General features: G+C 34.6%; 1 protein-coding gene across 1 annotated transcript; it reads left to right on the top strand.

Annotated features, from left to right (window-relative positions):
• Positions 1-6,483: 6,483 nt before the first annotated feature.
• On the top strand, positions 6,484-19,161 carry LOC149799226 (uncharacterized). The gene is made up of 2 exons (XM_089958497.1): positions 6,484-6,616; positions 15,786-19,161. The coding sequence occupies exon 2, from the start codon at positions 16,290-16,292 to the stop codon at positions 17,349-17,351; it is 1,062 nt and encodes a 353-aa protein (XP_089814623.1). The 5' UTR covers positions 6,484-6,616; positions 15,786-16,289; the 3' UTR covers positions 17,352-19,161.
• The last annotated feature ends 1,905 nt before the right edge of the window (positions 19,162-21,066 follow it).

Raw genomic sequence — 21,066 nt, 5'->3', positions numbered from 1 at the left:
GCAGCTGGATTTCATTATTTGTTTGAATGCGAATTGTGGAAAGTTACACGCTGATGGACTCACTGAACCCTAGGGACAGTTTGTACGGAGGACGGACAAAAACCATATGTTTGCTGTGCCAAGCAGACGAGGAGAAAGGAGAAAAAATCAAATACTTGGCCGTGTGTTTGCTGTATCCTTACGTGTGCAAATATCATTTTTTCCGCAGGGCACCCGCAATTACTGACGGAACACATCGACCTGGACAACATTTGACAATACGAAGGATTGATCAAGTGCAAAGTCTTGCCTCCCACGGACTTATACCATACCGTTTTACCTCACCATTGCCAAGAAAAACTGATGTTTTCCTTGTGCCGTACTTGTGCCGAAACGTACAACCAAGGTCGACCTTGTCAGCACACCAAGAAAGAATGCGCCTTGACGGAAACGTGGGTTCCTGTCGAATTGTTTAAAGCTCTGGACCTGAGATACCAACTGTTAGAAGTATACGAAATTTACCACTTTCCCAAGACAGAACAGTACCACAAGGGTGATGAGACTCAGAAAGGCAGACTACGTGGATGCGTTTTTGAAACTAAAACAAGAAGTCAGCGGCTATCCTACCTGGTGCCACATTTCCGAAGACCAAAAACAATTCAAAGAGAAATACTGGGAACAAGAAGGCATCACTTTAGACCACGTGGAGAAAAACGAAAGAAGGCGATCGTTTGCCAAAGTGATGTTAATTTTTGGTGGGGTAAAATAGCACAAAGACAGTGTTTACTCAAGACGAAATATTTGACAGTATCTTCCCGCTACTTCCAGATGCATCACAACAAAACAAAATACATGAAACACGCAGACGTCGTTCCTGAGGACATGATTTTAGTCAATTACGAAGAAAAACTGGACTTTGTAGAGCACCCCAACGACAAGATTTTACGTTTTGCTAGTGGCGGTCCTAAACATTACGGCTACGAATACCGGGACCCACAAGGAAACGTGTACACTGAGTGTAAAATGAAAGGATTGACTCTCAATTAGCGTAACAGTCCACTGGTGAACTTTGGCGTATTGAAAGAAGCCTTGCAGTCTGGACAGGATACCAACTTTAAAGTGACCACCCTTGAACAAAACAAGATTGTACGTTTACGCACACACCAAACTGTGTGTGAACCATTGAAAAAGGTCTATCAAATCGTGCACCAGATGAGAGTTCGGCTTCCCAACCACTTCACTTTACCGCAAGTCACGTCGATATTGGTCATTATGTAAAATGGGACAACGTCCAAGACCAATAGTTCATTGTAACAACCAATGTCAATCGAGAAAGATGAATCATTTCAAACAGCAAGTATTGAGCGTAAGACTCAGGTGTGATGCCATGTAGTGCCACATCTTAGTCGTGTATGTACTAACGCCATGACAAACTACGTGCAACCAGTGCAACTTTGGACCACAAGACTTTACCTTATGGACATGCTGATATCACCCAGTATAAAAAAGGGACGACTTCCAAGAGCAATTCTTCATTGCGAGGATAAGCGACGAGTAAGATAAATCACTCTACGCAGATGAAACACGAGAAGGAACAGCGACTTCGAGAAAATCTACGACGACAACTTACACATACAAGTTGAAATTAAAAAACTTCGCGTCTGATGTTCCACCCGATGAAGTAGCGGGTTTTATTACGGACCTACTTGATTTACTGTCAGAGGTACTCAAACGTTAGTCCCAATTCAATCCAGGTCGTTTCAGCCTATATATGTATCACGACAGTTTGAACTCGTCTGTATGTCTCTGGTTTAGTACACCTGCAGAATTAACTTCTTCAAAACTTTTGAGGGCTATGAAGACTTGCAGACGATGAGAGATAAATTTGATATCACCGATGGAAACGTGCTTATTCATATGAGATACGTTGTACCTCCATGGGAAGAAGATGATAACTGCACTTGATCTACTTACTGATACCTGTACCTAGCAATTTGGACTAACAGCAGACTTACGAATGAAATGAAGCATGTGATTGGAAACATCTACTCTGAGACACAAGTGTTAGCTGACCAGATTTTAAACAACGTGTGTGAAATATATGGAGAGAAACACGAACTTTCTACTATTTGATTGTTTGTTACTTGTTTTGTTTTAGCTTTTTCTTATAAATAAACATTTAATGTAAATACGTTGTATATGATTTTTTGAAACGCATGAACTTTAATTTTAAAACGTAGTTCGCTAGAACCAAGAACTAAATAACTCGTGAATAGGTTTGTTTCATGTCTAAATGTGTATGTATTAAATGGATAGTGCTTAGACCACAGCACCGGTTAGAGAGCCCATATATATACTTGAATAAATGTGTTATACCCATACAATAGGGACCATGACGTCACCCATTTTCAACTCCCCAGTTGCCATTCTCATGTTAAATATTTATTGTCCATATACATGCCCACCCATATTAAATTCCCATATACCCATAGTGCCGGGACTCGTTTTCGACTGGGACTTCCAACACCAAGGTTTAGCCCCATGTTCAATTTCCCATAGACCCTAAACTACACCACGAGCTTTTAAACTGTGATTTACACAGACCCTAAACAGCCTTCATATACCACTGTCTCTCTCTCTCTCTCTCTCTCACACACACACACACACACACAGAGAAAACACACACACACGTGTCTAACTTGCTACACGCATTCACTCCAGGCCAGTCTTAATAAATGCTAATCAGTTAAAAATCGCTATTATGTTTGTAGGATATTTTTTTATTTATCATGTTTCTTGGATCTTATGCAACTTCAGGAAATAGTTTCTTGCCTGAGAATGAATGCTTAATTACTTTTGGCTTTATTGTCTCCAACTTAGTAACTGATCGCTCTTTATAACTTGCAGTCAGCGAGTTTGATCAGTTTACTGCAAAGTTGTAGTCGGACTAGTGTGATCGATTTCACTCTGGATCGATCATAGTGGCGTCATGAAGAAATTAAGCTCGACGATGTTTTGTTTGTTGCTTTTTTTTTCTTTTTTTTTTTGTTCCCACCATGGATGATGTGGGAAATGAGTATTTTGCAATTTTGAAAACTAACATTAAAATAAAGTATTATAAGAGAAAGTGTTACATTGGAAACAACAAGTTGCCTTTTCGATTCAAGAACTTTAAAGGATGATTAAAAATATATTGAGCATGAAAAGAATTCCAATTTTTCTGTTCTGTACCAATAAATTTAGACAAACAACATATTTCGAGGATCATCTATTTTCGACAATGTGAATCTTGAATTAAAATTCAAGAAAACCATGAGCTAATTGAATTCAGATTAAAACTGCATCTTTCAGTTTCCATTGAAAAGAAAAGAAATAGAACTCACATCCCCCACAACAACAAAAAGACACAACAGAAAAGTATATTTTTAAATGAAATATTACTGTCATCTTGAAGCAGCTAAAGACTTGAGATATCAATTCAATCATACAGTTCGACCCGACTTTAGCTAGAAACAAGACTAGTGTCAGTGATCAAATAACCTCAATTAAACCGCATTTCGAATAACCTCAGTTAAACTGCATTTCGAATAACCTCAGTTAAACAGCATTTCGAATAACCTCAGTTAAAACCGTGTTGTCCTCTTCATAGTGATGCACGTTACTGGTTGAAACAGCTTTTCGGAAGTACAAGTGCACAGCGCAAAGGAAAACTATTTCGGACTTCAAAAACCTTGATCAAATTGCTCTGGAAGCTTGAGTTAAAAATCGAAACTGGAATGGACCGTGCCATGATTGCAGTGGGCAGTGTCTTGTGAGTGCTGCTGATGATTGGAATATGCCGTGTCATAGTAGTGCTGGTGATGACTGGAGTAGGCTGTGTCTTCTGAGTACTAATGATGACTAGGAGCAGACCGTGTCATGGGAGTGCTAATGCAGACTGGAGTAGGCCGTGTCGTGGGAGTGCTACTGATGACTAGATCAGGCTGTGTCATGGGAGTGCTACTGGTGAATGGAGCAGGCCGTGTCTTGTGAGTGCTGCTGGTGACTGGGGTAGGCTGTGTCATGGGAGTTCTACTGATGACTGGAGTAGGCTGTGTCATGATAGTGTTACTGATGACTGGAGTAGGCTGTGTCATGGAAGTACTGCTGATGACTGAAGTGGGCTGTGTCATGTGAGTGCTGCTGCTAAAAACTGTGGAACTGTTTCAGTTTTAACCTCAACACGTAATTCTCTCAGAATACCCAAGAACAGGAAATGATGAATATTAATTTAGGCTAGCAATGTGTCAAATAGATCGAACACATGACAAAATGCAGCTACTATATCAGTGGTACACTGATAAAAACAAGAGCGAAAAGAAATGTAATTATTACTGTTTTCCTTGAAGCGAAATTAAGTTATCATTTTAAGCTTTTGAGGACACAATCTGAGAAATCAATCCACTCAGATAAACTGGGGCGTATAACTAAGAATATTACCAAACTGACCACATTATCCGAGGATTCAATCACTCCAATGTATTCTATTCCATGGTAATTTGAACATGGCTCATTAAACACAGCTGTGTAATAAGAGCATTGCCCAAGATAAAAAATATCTTACAAAAGAGACCAGTCTGAAATTGTGGTTGTTAGGAAAAATGTTAGAAAAATCAGTATTTAAATACTTATGCAAATCTGACATTAATTTTAAATAGTTTCTAATCACCCAATGACATATATGACCCAATGATACCAATGACACCAGTGACACCTAATGACACCAATGACACCTAATGACACCTAACGACACCAATGGCATCCAATTTCACCAGTGACACCTAATGACACCAGTGACACCCAATGACACCAATGACGCCCAATGGCACTCAATGGCATCCAATGTCACCCAATGACACATATGAAACTAAATCTTTTTAGATGTACCATACCATGGTTAGTATCGTGTACTAGTTGCTAGTGTCAGCCAAAAAGTGACATTTTCTGACAAATACGTCAAACTTTTGGTGTTCTTTCAGACCTCAGAGAGCAAGCATTTTCCATGGTTAATGAAAGTACTGAGCTTCCAAACTATCTGTTATGGTAATGACGTAACTGTTGATATAAATGACTAACCAGTCGTAAGACACGAATTTGCTATTTATCGGAATATGATATTACATTGCAAATTTAGGCTGAATATCAGTGACAGTGAGATAAATTAAATATACAGGCATCGTTTCGAACAATGGTACATGCCTTAAGTAATCAACGGTCACATGACTATCCACAGTAACTACGCCGTTTCACAACATGTCAATACAACTAAAGTATTGTATTGTTGACTATTTCAATTATCCATGGGTCCTTACGGTAAATTCTTTGTATGGGTTATATATGATTTACACCATAACAATCTATTAATGCTACGTAGAATTATTCTAACGTGAATTTAGAATAAGTATAAGATACATTGTTGGTATCATGTGCGTGAAAAAGGGTAGTTATAGGCATTGCATGCCATCTGATTCCATCCTCTGTGTCGAAATAAATCAATAAATCATAGCTAATATATTTACTTCCATTTTATTAAATGAGCGAAACATAGTGCATTTAATGTTCATTTTATTAGTCCTCGAAAACATAACTGTTAATATAATAAATTTACTTCCATTTTATGAGCCCTCAAAAGCACAATTGTTTGTGATTTACACACGTGATGGGCATTACTCCTTTGTTTTTAGTTACGTTATATTTTCAACACTTCTGACACCAACAGTAACAACGGCACGGTTAAGCTTTTATTTTGTAGACTTGTCAAAAGTATTTCGCGATTTGTAATCTTTTAATTACATCTTAAGTCTGTCGTTTTTATAATTTGAAACTTGATATTTGTAAATTAATTTTATGCAAATGAAAAATGTACTGTCTAATAAAGTATGCAATAATGGTAGCCTTGAGAATACGGAATTCCTATCACTCTGACGCCTTAAGAATACGGAATTCATATCACTCTGACGCCTTGAGAATACGGAATTCCAGTCACTCTGACGCCTTGAGAATTCCTATCACTCTGATTCTCTGTTTGTCTTTGCTTTATTTTATTTATTTAGGAAATTAAAATGCATTTGCGTTTTGTAGATTAAAATGTCAAAAATCTTTTTGTAAAAACTTATAAATTGTAGACGGGATTTTTAAGTCATATCTATTTTGACACAGTTTGCTTATCCTTTCTAGTAGACAAGCTTTCATCTCACTTTTTACTTGCTTTACCATTTTCGTTATCTCAAACAAATGACCATAAATCAATTCAGCTCTATGCATATCCACATGAATATCCACATTATGTTGATCTATTTTTGCTGGCTAATGAAAAACTCGTAGTGATTAAGAACAATAATTTAAAGATGTTGTTTCTCTAGGCATGCGCAAACGACATACCAATGTCTGTAATATCATTGGTTCAGTTAAAGCCGAGACGGTCTCTATATAAACAGCCTTTATTCCTCTTTGCTAACAGTGTCACTAGTGTTAGCAGCAAGTCGATCAGAGACTAACAACCTCTCTATGTGAATAGAAATGCTTGTGAGATTCAGTACACTGGCGTATTCATTGCTCATTTGGACAACTGTGATATAGTAAAATATCGTAAGGCAATGTAAGTATGATCATTATGTTAACTTATTTACTTATTTTATCATTATTTTGTTATTATTATTTACATCATCATCATCATCATCTTGAATTATAAGTATGAAACTGGATATTTTGCATCGAGCGAGGATTGAAACGTTACGACGTATTCAGAAAACTTGACTTCACCGAACGATTATGAAAAGAAATATATAGCCACTACTTGATGTTGAAGTGATTTTTAAAACTATCAGTCCATTATAAGTCAGATTTCATTTATGGTACGCCAGTTTGGTTACGTTAACACTTGAACTGGGATATTTATTGTTTTACACAATTAACAGTATGGAGACCATTTTCGTTAAATTCTTTTAATTACTTAATTGTGTGCGATATTTGGAAAAGAGACATAAAAACTCCTGAAGATATTATACTTATTGATTGTTAATTTTTACAATTAGAGATGAGACAAATCAGGCAACAAACAGTAACTAATACAAAACATTTATACTTTCAGACTCTGGTCACTTATTTATCTTTTAGATCTTGTATTTTGACATAGCTATTAATAAATAGCGGGTTTCCCGTTAGAAACATGTAAGACATTTGCGTAAACATGATGACATAAACGTCAAAGTATATCGCCCAACGTAACTTCAAGAACTTTTCACCAACATTGCTAACAAGTCTTCATTATTCTTATCCATTGAAGGGCGTTTGTGTACAGCCATTCATTATTACACAAAGGGTTTCTTTTTGATATGAAAGCCACAGTAATTCAAATTTAGCAATGCTACTTCACGATTGAAGGATTCAATGTTACAAAGGACTGTAGAAAAGCTACCACTACTACTACAACTAGTACCACTACTACTACTGATACTACTACTTTGCTATATTAATAGAAGGGAATTGTGCAATTAAACATAGATTTCCATAGGTACAATTTTCTGTAAAGTTTATTGAAAACTGGCAAATTTCTAAATGGACGCCATGGCTACAAATTTTTTTTTAACAGATATACTTTAGATTCTGACGCTTGATTGGTAAGAAGTTTCGATGTTGGACCATCGAATGCAAGAATTTTAAGCTGAGTTGGAGCCTGCTGTAATGGATATGGTTAATAGAGGCCCTAAATTTTCTTTCTTTAATGAATTATTATTATTATAATATATATATATATATATATATATATATATATATATATATATATATATATATATATATATATATATATGCAAATAGGCTGCACAGGTCCTGTATAAATGGTGAATCGTATCGTAGGTACGTTTTATTTAAGTCGATATGTTAGGTGATGCTGCAATCGTTTTGGGGTAAGTTTAATTTCAAAATTTAACACTATGTAAGGATTATATCTAAATTGAACTTGCTTGTTGCAGAAATAATTATGCAAACAGTCTTCAGAGACGACGGTTTTGAAGAAATCATCGTGCGCGCGGACAGTCAAAATGAAACATTCGAATAAAAAAGAAGTACAGAAGAATATAAAAGAGAATTCAATCGAGCAAGTTTCACTTTGTTTGCAAAATAAAAAAATAGTGTATTGTTAGTGGAAGCTAAGCCACCAGTTTCGGTTGGTGCAAGAAAGAAACCCATAAATAATTTTTCAAGCGTCCAATACATAAATTCTTAAATATGCTTGCGCTTAGGTTAGATAATTAATTAATTCTATTCCGTGTTGTTATTTTTAATCATAAGTAATAGAATGAAAGGAAAGGAAAAAGGGTCTAGCAACATCATATTGAGAAACCTATTTCGAGTTCTGTATCTAATCCCTTGATTAATTAACATTGAAAAACATTTCTTTTTATATAAAATTAAGTTTTTTTTTTTAATCTGTCGTTAGAACTTTCTTTCGTTCTTTTAAAACATTCAATATACATCGTTGTTGAAAAGAAAAATACAGTATTGACAAATTGAAATTCAGATCTGTTTCTACTGATTATCATTAGAACTCTATCTCTTAGAATGTGTTTCTTCTAATAATCTAAAGAAGAAAGTCCCTACATACGCTTGAGTTATGAACTGGTCTGGCAGGAATAAGAATGATATGCGATAGGCAATTCAGTTTGCTTCAGAAAGGCATGCTAACACTATCAGGAACAGTACAGTAGTTAAGTTTATTTATAAGTCAAGTATTCAAACCGTTCAGAAGAGTATCAAAATGTTTTTCTTTTTCTGCTTAATTACTTTATTTTCGGCGACAAATATTCTTGATATTTCACTGGGCGTGAAATAATATCACATTTTTTATGTACTGTCAATATACCATTATAACAAAGAAATATATATGGACGCATGCTTAGAGGAGTAGAAAGCATAGCCTCCTCCCGGTCCAGATGAATCTGTTCAAAGAAGGCGCAAATTATCATCAACAAAATCACCTGCTTGAATCTGTTATTCAACTTGCCAGCCAATGCGTTTGAGCATAAAGTAAAAATTAAATGTCAAACCAAACCAAACCAAACCAAATCAAACCAAAACAACCCCTTCTGTACAATGTGTTCGCGATGTACCATATCACAAGGTACAACAATAATGCATATGTCAATGCATGATCATGTTTCTTTCTTTGTTTAGTCTCTAAAACCATTATATCCCAATGAGCCAAAAGTACTACATATTCAATTCTTAGAGTCATCAGTCTACCAAATTGAATGACATTCTCGGAGGGCAATACATACATTGGTATTTGCTGTTTGAAAAAAGGTATGTGCAAATAAAAAAGAAGAATTACAGAATGATGGACATTTTCAAATACACGATCAGTGCCTTAAATACTATCTATTGTAACAATATTAATTGTTGTTGTTGTGGGGTTTAACGCCATTTTTCAGCACACGATAGGCTATGCATGGCGGCCATACTGCAGACATCATAGCGATATGACTGAAATATTGTTAAAGCTATGTTAAAAATCCAAATCACACATAGGTATCCACTTATGCTTGAGGCACTAAGATTTAATAAGTGTATAAATAAGAGTCTACTTAGCTGTAAATATGCATGACGTGCATAGCCTTAATGAGAATGGCATTGACATAATGTGTGCATAAAACAAAAATGCACACATTGTACTTATATTCTGTTATGAGACAGCGGAAAGAACGCAATATGGCGAGGCCGTAAGGCCCGGATGTGTTCACAGGTCGTATCAAACAAGTTCTTTCCCTTGACACAGAGCAAAAAACGAATGCTGTTTCGTTTTGATAATATTCCTTCTCTTCTAAATATTTGTAGGCTTTGCTGTACGAATGAAATTAAAAAGGAATAGATATATATGACAGCGCGCTGACATCATACCCTTTTAACGTACACGATTTTTTCTGAGTTACGGGCAAGAACTCGTTTGATAAGGTTTCTAATTACATCTTGGCCTAACGACTTCCAAGTAACTCTGCTCCACATCAAAGTCGTTCCTTCCTTTGAGAAAAACATGTACGCAGTATTTTGAAGCTGCATGTTTTGGTATGTCAATACAAAAAAAAATATTGACTACTGTATGTAGTTCTCTTAAAAATTTCGATTTTGACTGAGACAACAAGAGATATTCCAATGTGCGTAATATAGGGGAAAGGCAAACTCACTTAAACATCTATTGGTTTCGAAGGTCTTGATACAAATGCCACACAAAAAGAAAGTGATACCGTGTTTCAATCCGTTTTTCAAAATACATAATGGATACCTTCCAATTTCTTTATATGCGTCGTGACGTCCTGATTCCATTGGGACTTTTGTAATTAAGGCAAAACAAGCACACAGGAAATATAAATAATACTCTTTCATGTGGAACCATCGATTGCACATGCATTAGTCGTTTTCGCTCAGGGCAAAATTCTTTTTAAATTCAGAGACAGTCTAGTTCGAAGAAGAGTGTGTCTTTTTTGCAGGTTAATACGAAAGGTACTTATGCAACCCAACGATTTAATTAATGCATGAATCACTTCTCTGCTAGACATTGACGTCTTCATTCTGTCGGACTTCCGGGAATTGCTGCTATCTAGAAATAATTGCTTTCTAATGGTTCTGAGTGAGAAAGAAAAATATTCACCTGGCTTATTGATGAACAGTTTTAAGAGTTGCGTGTGATCTTATATAATTATTATAACTGACCTGTCCATTTTTATTTTTGTTTTGTTTCTTAAAAGTTTGATTTTAACCACGACACAATTGACTGATGTACGAAAACGACTGTTTTATACAATAATTTTATTTGGTATTACTTGAAGATCATCAAAATTCATTTCTCACCCTGTTTTTCTTTATGAATATAAAATCATTTCAATCAATTGATGATACTAAAATATGGTCAGGAGGAATGTTTCAACTGACGGATTTATTTATTTACTTGAGTTTGTTTAGGAGAAACCGCATCAAGTAACTATTGTCAAGATTTGATAAAAGGTCACGAAAGCAAATATTTTTCTGATTTTATTCTAATTAGAAACTACATTGGAAGCCATTTCCTTTGATACATCTTCTGTGTATACATTGTCTGTCCAACTATACAGATTTCTCAGACAATGCGTTGGATGTATGCTAATTGAAAAGGAAGTCTAGTTTATTCATCAACTATAAAAGCTTATAAAGTCTCTATTATTCCATTCCAGATTATTTCAAGAACTGGTCTAGCTATCAATCCATAATTTATTTTCCATGTCACCTCCTTGACATGAGCATTGGTTCTCGAAATGTTTATAACATTACTAATCGGTTTGATATCTAGTAAGTCGATATATGTGTCTTTGGCATCTTCAGCTGTTATCACATCTGGCATCTGTCAGTAGAAAATTTCAGCAGTCCATAGAATCAGCAAATTAGCACCGAACAACAGACAGAAACACTGTCTTAAATCAATTGATTTGCTTTTAGAAAACTTCTAATATTTCCAGAACAATGATGCTGAAACGGTTTCTTCATGCTTGATAAACAAAGTTACTGACATTCTACATTAGAACAAAATTCATCATGCTATATTCCAGGCCAGCCAATATGTTTTGTTGCAGAATAGATGCGTATAAAATGCCGCGGTGATCTTTAGAAACAGTTAATACACAGTCCACATTAAAAAACCAGTCAGGCTGAAAACATATAGTAGGAAGTGACACCTAACTCTTTCAAATGTTTGTCGTAGGAAATAGACCTAACGCTTTCTAAATTTATTTCGTAGGAAGTAGTACCATAATGCTTGCTAGCTTTATGTACTTGCAAGTAACACCATAAAGCTTGCTAGATGTATTTCCTAGGAAGTAGCACCATAAAGCTTGTTAAAGTCTATTACTAGGAAGTAGCACCCAAAGCTTGCTAGATGTATGTCCTAGGAAGTTGCACCCAATGCTTGCTAGATGTATGTCCTAGGAAGTAGCACCCAATGCTTGCTAGATGTATGTCCTAGGAAGTAGCACCCAATGCTTGCTAGATGTATGTCCTAGGAAGTAGCACCCAATGCTTGCTAGATTTATGTCCTAGGAAGTAGCACCTAATGCTTGCTAAATTTAATTCCAAGGAAGTAGCACTTTAAGATTTCCAAATTTATTTCCTAGGAAGTAGCACCTATAGCTTACCAAAGTTATCTAATAATCACGCTACTACTAAAGCAGAGAACGGAGCATTTAATTCAAATATGGCTAGCCATTATTGCTGAAGACGAGGCACAGACGTACTCAAACACGGTATGTACCCTCAAATCAGTACAGAAATATATGTAGGCTGCCTTTTATTGGTAAGAGCTAACTGCTTATGTAAAGGACCCGTATGAAAGAATGTAGACAAAGGTTCAAATGTCCATGCTAACCATTCAAATTCGTCAAATAGTGATTAGAAATAGTGCTTTAGGTAATGGAGTAACATTAAAAGACGCAAACAAATACAATACCAAAAAAGAAATTACTTTTCACTGGTGCATCCAAGTTTTCATATTTTTTTTAAATCAATGGTTGTCTTAATTTCTAAGTTGCGGATAACGATAGAGTTTAATAAGATGTATTCAGATAGCAATAATGTTTAGTATAATCATACCTTTGAATGATAATAATTAACATATTTACCAAAAAGTAGAGATCATAATGAGCGCATTAATTAAAATATAACCTCATAATAATAAAATACAAAAATACTTACCAGCTGAAATGTCGCAAAAGCTAACTCTGGATTCATTCATCGCATTACTAATGCCAATACGCAAGCACTGATGTCATCTTTTCAAATGTGAAAATTGTTAACGTAGTCAGCAAGTAGTTTCGTATTATATAAGTCAGGGCGGATTTTTTTTTAAAAAAATCGCTTTGTTTTGTATAGAGGGAACGTAAACAAGTAGGCGTCGGGTGTGACGGACGGAATCACTTGAAGGCTTGGTTTTAAGCGTTTCTGTAGCATGACATACTTCTGACTATTGCAATGTAAAGAGAACATTCTATGAGACACATACTGGTATACCGGTTATTTTGCACTCGTTGTTAGGAGTGGGGATTGGATGATCCGCGGAATAAGCCCCTGTCCCCGACCTCTATCCACCACAGTACGTGAAATAAATGAAAAATAATGCATTTATTTACATTCTTTAAAGCATTCTTCATAAAATGATTACATTCAATTACTTATTATTATTATTATTATTATTATTATTATTATTATTATTATTATTCATGCATAGCGTTAAGGAATATTAATTGGATAAATAGTGTCGCCAAATTTGTGGAAGAAAGACACATTGATACATAACATATAATTATTAAGATTGTATCAGAAAGGTTAGATATTTTAAAATCTAAATTTGCCATGACTGTTCAGTTACACCATCCAGTATGGTTCCTTACGTGTGCGTGTTTTATCGTTTTGCCCCGGGTTGTGGTATCTCGAGTGACTATATTATATTTCCAGTTAAGTTATTAAAGTTATAGTGGTTGGTGAGTTTGGCGTTGATTTCGATGTATATACAGCATATCTCTAAGACTCTTGTGGCTATTCGTTCGTTATATGAAACCAAAACATTCGTTAACGTACACACACACACACACACACACACACACACACACACACACACACATATATATATATATATATATATATATATATATATATATATATATATATATATATAAAACATAGTCGGTAAATTTTGCCAATAGTGTGTGCAGTTTCACATTTTTGATTTTATAACATGTGAACATATCACTGTACGTGATTCCGATTGGTCAACACAAGCCCGTGAAATTATTGTTCTTTATTCTCTTCACTGATAGGCTGCGGTCGTGGGAAAACTCATTTTTAAAACCCTGCCTTCTGGAATTTTTTTGGTTTTCAATGAACATTTTTAGTCGACATTTTGTTAATCGACTCGCGAAATGGAATTGGGGGAAAATGGTCTCGACTGTTTCTCTCTGGCTAATTTAGCCCCACAGGGGTTAGTTATGTCATGAGTAACGTATAATAACATTAAAAATGTATAAAACCGCAAGACAACGACAACAACAACAACAATAAGAATTAAATCTATTCGTATCAGTTCATAGCGAATGTGTAACTTGGTGCTGTGGGGGGGGGGGGGGTAAACCTGAAACATGGAATCCACCCTATATACAAGCGTGGTGTAAATGTTAAATTACAGATGTAAATAAACTCACCTCTATTCACAGAAGAACGTAGACATAAACCGGTCATCAAATTGACAGAAGTTTATCCATCCACTGCAAATTTACGCGGAAAATATGTAATGCAATTCCGACTCAAAATGAAATTTGTCTACGTCTTCTGTACAGACTAATATTTCGAATCGAATACTGCAAATATTCGGTCACAAATGCATTACAGTAAATATGTGTATTTCTACATCAAGTAATCTTTGTACTAAAAATATCGCAACAATGTAATGTTTAGTTGTGTTATGGAATTTCAAGATCAAGACTGGCGATATGAAGTGAAGGAACTGAAAACGGTAAAATGGTCTGTTTATTTGGATGGACGCTTAATCTTTGTTTTATTGTTTGCAAAAATGTATAATCTTCCTTTACTATTTCAACCTTTTGGATGATGTTACTCAGTCTGTGTTATATACACTCGTGTGTCGCAGACACGCTCGCATGACGACCTAGTAATCAATTCCAGAGGCCCCAAGTGGCCGAGTGGTCTAAAGCGCTCTCCGTTACGGATCACTGCCATCTCACCTCTGTCTGCGTGGGTTCGGGTCTCAGATTCAGCCAATGTGGGTATGTGAGAAAGGTTGCCAGTAGCTTCTCGTGGGTAGACGGTTCTTTCCGGGGGTCGCCATATATAGCCTATCTTGAGCTGAAAAATGGCGTTAAACCCTACAACAACAACAACGCCATTAATTCCAGATTCTATGAAAGAAATAAAGACATATATAATTAATTAAAGAGAATTATAAATATGCACCAGACAGAACGGAAAGTGCTATCTCTGGATTCTACCAAGGTATATAGAATTAAATATATGATTTTTATTTTTATTTGTATTTTATTTATTTATTTTTTATATAAATTTTGGTAGTGTTTTGGGGGGTTTTGTCTTCTTTTTTTCAATTTAAATATTTCATTTTTTTATATTTTATATCTTTAATAAATGTGCATTATACATAAATTTTAGAGATGTTATCAATATATATATATATATATATATATATATATATATATATATATATATATATATATATATATATATATATATATATATATATATATATATATATATATATATAAATATATATATATATATATATATATATATATATCTTTAAGATCCAGCTTTATGTATATTTAATATTTATTTATCAAAATATCATTAATCTTTGCTGTATATGCATATCGTTATGTCAGTTATTCGTTAAAGTATCAGACAGTTATGTTAAAAATGTTAGCTATGACTTCATCGTGTTATGTCAATTGTTTATTTCATTGATCACTTAGAAACAGAATATATTTAATGACGTAAGCATTGTTATTGAATTCAGTCTGATGAAACATTAAAGCGAAAGCGGTCACATATTCCACGTGTTGGTGTTGTTTATTTTACAATTTAACACACACACACAGATATATATATATATATATATATATATATATATATATATATATATATATATATATATATATATATATATATATATATAAAATGAAGAAGAAAAGTATGTTTTACATTTACTATATTTTACTTTGCAGATAAACAGGTTCCATCACGGAATGAAATGAAATTTTCTTCCATTAGACAAAAGAGTGTAATTCGTTGGTCATTTCCACCGGCTTTGTAACTCAATCCAGTAATCGCAGGGGAGATCAGACAAGACGCATTGAAGAAATTCGTAATTAATTTGAAGATAATTTACCCAAGAGTGGCTTTAAATGCTACAACATAATCTCTCCTAATACGTGAAGAATACTTTATTTATTCTGTCTTCCGTAGCAGCTGATAGTTTTTGCGCATACAGACTCTAGAATCCACTTTGATACTTATCATGGTGATGAAAACGTCGGTTTAGAGAATTCAGAAGAGTTTACAGAGAACATTCTGCTTCCGATTTCTAAGACGAAATATAAAATACGTGACACACTATAGAATATTGTAAAGTTAATAAATCATGTAATAGTAGTCATACACCCAGGTGCATCAGAAATAACTTTTTAACGCAACGCATCAGGCTAACCTGGTGAAACAAAAACAAGAAAATGGCTTCAACTGGAGATATCAACGTGACTTCGTATGACCTAAACCAGACTAATTTTCAAAACGGAACATCGCCATCACAAGAGATGCTTATGTTTATATACCACGCACAACACATCATGTACCGCTATATTCTACCGATGATTGTATTTACTGGAATTTTCGGAAATATTCTCTCGATTTGCGTTTACAGCAGCAAGGAGCTTCGACCAATATCTTCAAGTGTATATTTACTGGCTGTTCTGCTGGCTGATACTGGTATGCTTATCTGTCTTGCGTTTGTCTGGCTTGAGGTCCTTGGATACCCTTTTAACCACTATAATGGACTTTGTCAAAGTATTGTTTATCTAACCTACGCATGCGGCTTTCTGTCGGTGTGGTACGTGGTCTGCATTACAATTGAAAACTATATTACCATATGCCACCCGATGAAAATCAAGACAATGTGCACATTAGCTAGGGCTAGAATTATTACATCTCTTTTGGCTGCAGTAGCAGCTGCTTCGTATGCTATAACCCTAGTTATAAACTCGGTTCAGGAAGACCCTAGACACACACATCCCATTTGTCAACAAATTGAGAAGTATCAAGACATTGGTTTCTACTTGTCGTACATAGATTCCGTTACAACAATTCTGCTTCCGATTGTTGTGATCATTATTCTGTTGGCTTTCATAACCACAGCTGTTATAAGCTCTATTCAGAAAAAGAAAAATCGAACCTCAAAAATATCTGGCGGTGTCTTGGCCAGCAGTTCGTTCAATAGTATGCCACAGGTTCGCGTGGCCAAGATGCTGTTTATATTGTCCGTCACCTTTGTAGTCCTTAGTGTACCAAGCCACGTGATCAGAATTCGACTGCAGTTCTTTAGAGTCACAATTGTATCCCACATGGAAGCTTTCATTCAACTGGTATTTTTGTTCGTTTCTTATACCAACTTTTCAACAAAGTTCTTTATATTCATAGCCCTAAGTAACAATTTCAGGAAAGCTTTGTCAAAGCTTTTTTGTATCTCAGAATCCAAATATGTATCACTTGTACAAAGAAATATGTCAAAGGTGTGACAACCTTATAGGGATGTGAACAGTTTTACTCATCAACAATTTTAAAACAACTAGGATGGTTAAACGTAGACGATTTCTGCTTGAAAGAAACATTCATGTAAGCGAAAGAATAACGTGGTAGGACAAAATGTATACATATTAGAAACAATAAAAACTGGAAACGGGCAAACGAGATAACTGAGATTGGATAATATGAACCGTGCAATATACTGTAATAAGTAGTGAAGGTGTCTGGTATTTTGTTTTTAAAATATGCAATACACAGTGAAAGTATTCTGAGTGGACAATTCTTTTTTCATGATTCAAAATCTTGTGTTAGCGATACTAGTGTATCAGCTGTTACTGCAGTAGTACGCACGTGGATGATTTTCCAGCAAAACCCGATAAGACAACATTTTCAGTAATCCTAAATGTTCCTGACACCTAGTAATGTTTCAATTAGCCAGTTTTTATTTGAACCTTAGTAAACCGAAATTCTCCTAATACTAAGTTATTCTTCGATTCCCCAGATTTTATTAATAGATTTAAATAAATTTGAACTAGTAAACACAAAATACACCAACTTGTGTTTATATTCTCCATTTTTCCTTCTTAAATTTATATAAACTATAGCTCAGTAAACCGAAATGTTGCAACTACTCCGTGCTTTTTTAAAATTTTAACAGTAATTCACTAATCCGAAAACCTCTTAATCTGAAAATGAAAGAAGAAAAAAAAACGATAGTGAATCAGAAAATAAATAGATCGATGCCTTTCAGATTAAAATTAAAGACAGCAAGGAAACACGTTCAGATGCAATGAATTTATAACTACCGCGACTATTTAATATAAAACTGAATGACTAATGATGTTCTCTCAAAACTATGTAAACATATACATTGTACTTGTTCGTGTGTGATGGGGCGGAAGGGTGGGGGCTGACCGTATCTTATTCATATCTGATAATAGTAAATTTATTTAAATCGAAACACCTCAGGCCGAAAATTTAATTTGGTCCCGTCGGATTTCGATCTTGAGAGGTTCCGTGTACCTTGAGGCAAATCCGAGAAAAGGATTAGAACCCGTTGTTGAATATAATAATCACGAGTAATTGACACACGAACACCTTTTAGGTAATGGAAGTGCTCTCATACAAATTTAAGGCTGATGTCGGTCCTCTACAACTCCTCCCTATCAGAAACAATATATTTATTCCTAATAAAATCCATTTGTTTTTATTTAAAATACCCATATATCATGGAAAATCAATTTATTGCATTTGAACTTGATTGAAAGAAATGGAAATATTGCAAATCAAACTGCAGTTACAGTCGGAGAGAAATTATACACGCAGAAACACGAGGTATTCCAATTATTTTCGTTTGAAACCGTAGATTCTTCGAAGTCTACCGATGTAAGCAGTATCGTTACCAAGACCGCCCCGAGTAAGTTTATTTACTTAGTTACTTATTTACATATGTATTTACTTACGTCCTTATTTACTTGCTTGCTTACCTACTCACTCATTTCTAAGGTCCATTGATGGAAATGATGATATTAAAAGCAATTTATAATAGCACATCATGCCTTTATACATGTTCAAATGCTTAAATGTTAGAATTAATGTGTTTGTCGATTTAGGAATCATAATGTATTTCTTTAAAAAAGTTTTTAAGAAATGCAATTTTGTTGATCATTACATCAATATGGCTAATCATGACATGTTGTCTACTTCTAAAGCAAGTTATATTTTATTTGTGATGTACTTAAACGGCGATGTTTTTTGATGTGAAAAAATAAGATTTCTGCAATAAAATGAGTTTACTTCTAATTCTTTTTCTTGCTACATTGTAAGTTATTTGACTCACCAACTCACCAAATAAGGACAACGTAATGGTGCTCCTGCTCTGTAAGGAAGAGGCATCAAAATCTTTGCCGATTTGGTAAAAGATATTACTGGTAGAATCCAGACCTAATATAAAGTACGATTTAAAATAAAATACTTTGATTGAACCGTTTAGATTTTGGGCGAAACAATTTGTGAGAGAATCAGATTTCACGACAGTATTCAAGTCTACACATTACAAACGATGGATTCAAGAATGTAGTACTGATTATATATATATATATATATATATATATATATATATATATATATATATATATATATATATATATATGGATTCAAGAATGTAGTACTGATTATATATATATAATATGGATTCAAGAATGTAGTACTGATTATATATATATATATATATATATATATATATATATATATATATATATATATATATATATATATATATATATATATACACATATATGTGTGTGTGTGTGTGTATGTGTGTTTCAAATAACCAAAAAACTCATGGCTTAAAAAACAGCGGCCTTACGATGGACATTACATCTGAGGGTACAGGTCAGTCGTACACCCTTTGGCTTCACCATGGACAATACCTCTGAGGGCATAAGCCGAAGAAGCTAGTTGTTTTCTTTGTTTGTACAACGGGTATAGCATGACATAAACATTCACTTTCGTCTGCCATTTCGCACACGAATCGTTTCTTCAATATCATGTCGAAGGAGCTCGCGAACGCTTGTTCGGTCGATAGGTTTATAATAATAATGGAAGCAAATAAAACATTTCTAAATGAGTAGCTCTTTGCGAATTGTCATAGATCGGCTTCAAGTGCTTTCTCCGTTGGAACTCCGATTTGATCTAAAACAATTGTATCGCACATCAACGTGCCATTGTTTTGACTGCATTTGAAACGAGGAATAAGTGATCTTCAGCTATTCACTCTATTATTTTTAAGACAATATGTGACCAAATACGGTTTATTTTTAAGAAAATAGGTGACCAAATACGGTTTACTCACATTTGTATGTGATCACTTCATTTGAGAGTCTATACCTAAGAATAACGCAAGACAATGTATATTAACTATTCGGCTTTGAATCTTTTGCGTTTCTTCACTACCTAAGAATTAACACTTTTCAGTAAGTTAAATACTGCAACAATTCATCTACTGCTATTGTTAAACTTACTCGTGACTACTTGAAATAGTAATATTAGCCAGGAAATGCAAAATAATTATATTCAAAGTAATTTAATCGCTGGTTGTAATAAAACCATTTCTGTCATGTATCATCTGTGATGGCCTCTAATTTCATTGCTTCTTCACATGTTTTTAATCTTGCTTTCTCAATCAAGTAAGTGCTAGAAAGGGATTGAGCCTAAAGTTGTGGCGTTTATATCAGTGATTCACTAGTCCATACTTTTATGATACCATTAGAAAACAAACTAAATAAAAGAAACATAGAAACAAATAAACAATAAACAAAACATAAGCAATATCAGTGTGTTTTGATACGTCTGTGTTTCTTGTGTGACCCCGGGTTGTATTCGAGAGTAATTGCTTTCCTAGAATATGACCAGAGACTTGTACTACTCTCATGGGAAAAGATAACTGAAGCAGATGTAATACCTCATTCTTTGATTGGATCATACATCAGACTACACTACACGACGTACGTCAATAATAGATTATAGGGACAAGGCTTCCGCAGAAGCTAAAGTAGAGTCAGTGGGGATCGCCTTGTAGATAGCATCTTGATGTCAAATGTCTTTGATGTTACATGACCATGTAATTTCGTCGTATCGATCTATATAATGCTGCGACAGTTAATCAGTGTTGATAAGACTCATAAACTGCATACTCTTGCTGGAGTC

The sequence above is a fragment of the Sinohyriopsis cumingii genome, chromosome 5 (genome assembly GCF_028554795.1).
Source record: "Sinohyriopsis cumingii isolate HCF-2022 chromosome 5, ASM2855479v2, whole genome shotgun sequence".
Taxonomy (NCBI): Eukaryota; Metazoa; Mollusca; class Bivalvia; order Unionida; family Unionidae; genus Sinohyriopsis; species Sinohyriopsis cumingii.
The sequence above is the reverse complement of the archived record's forward strand: the minus strand, read 5'-3'. Positions and strand labels throughout refer to the sequence as shown.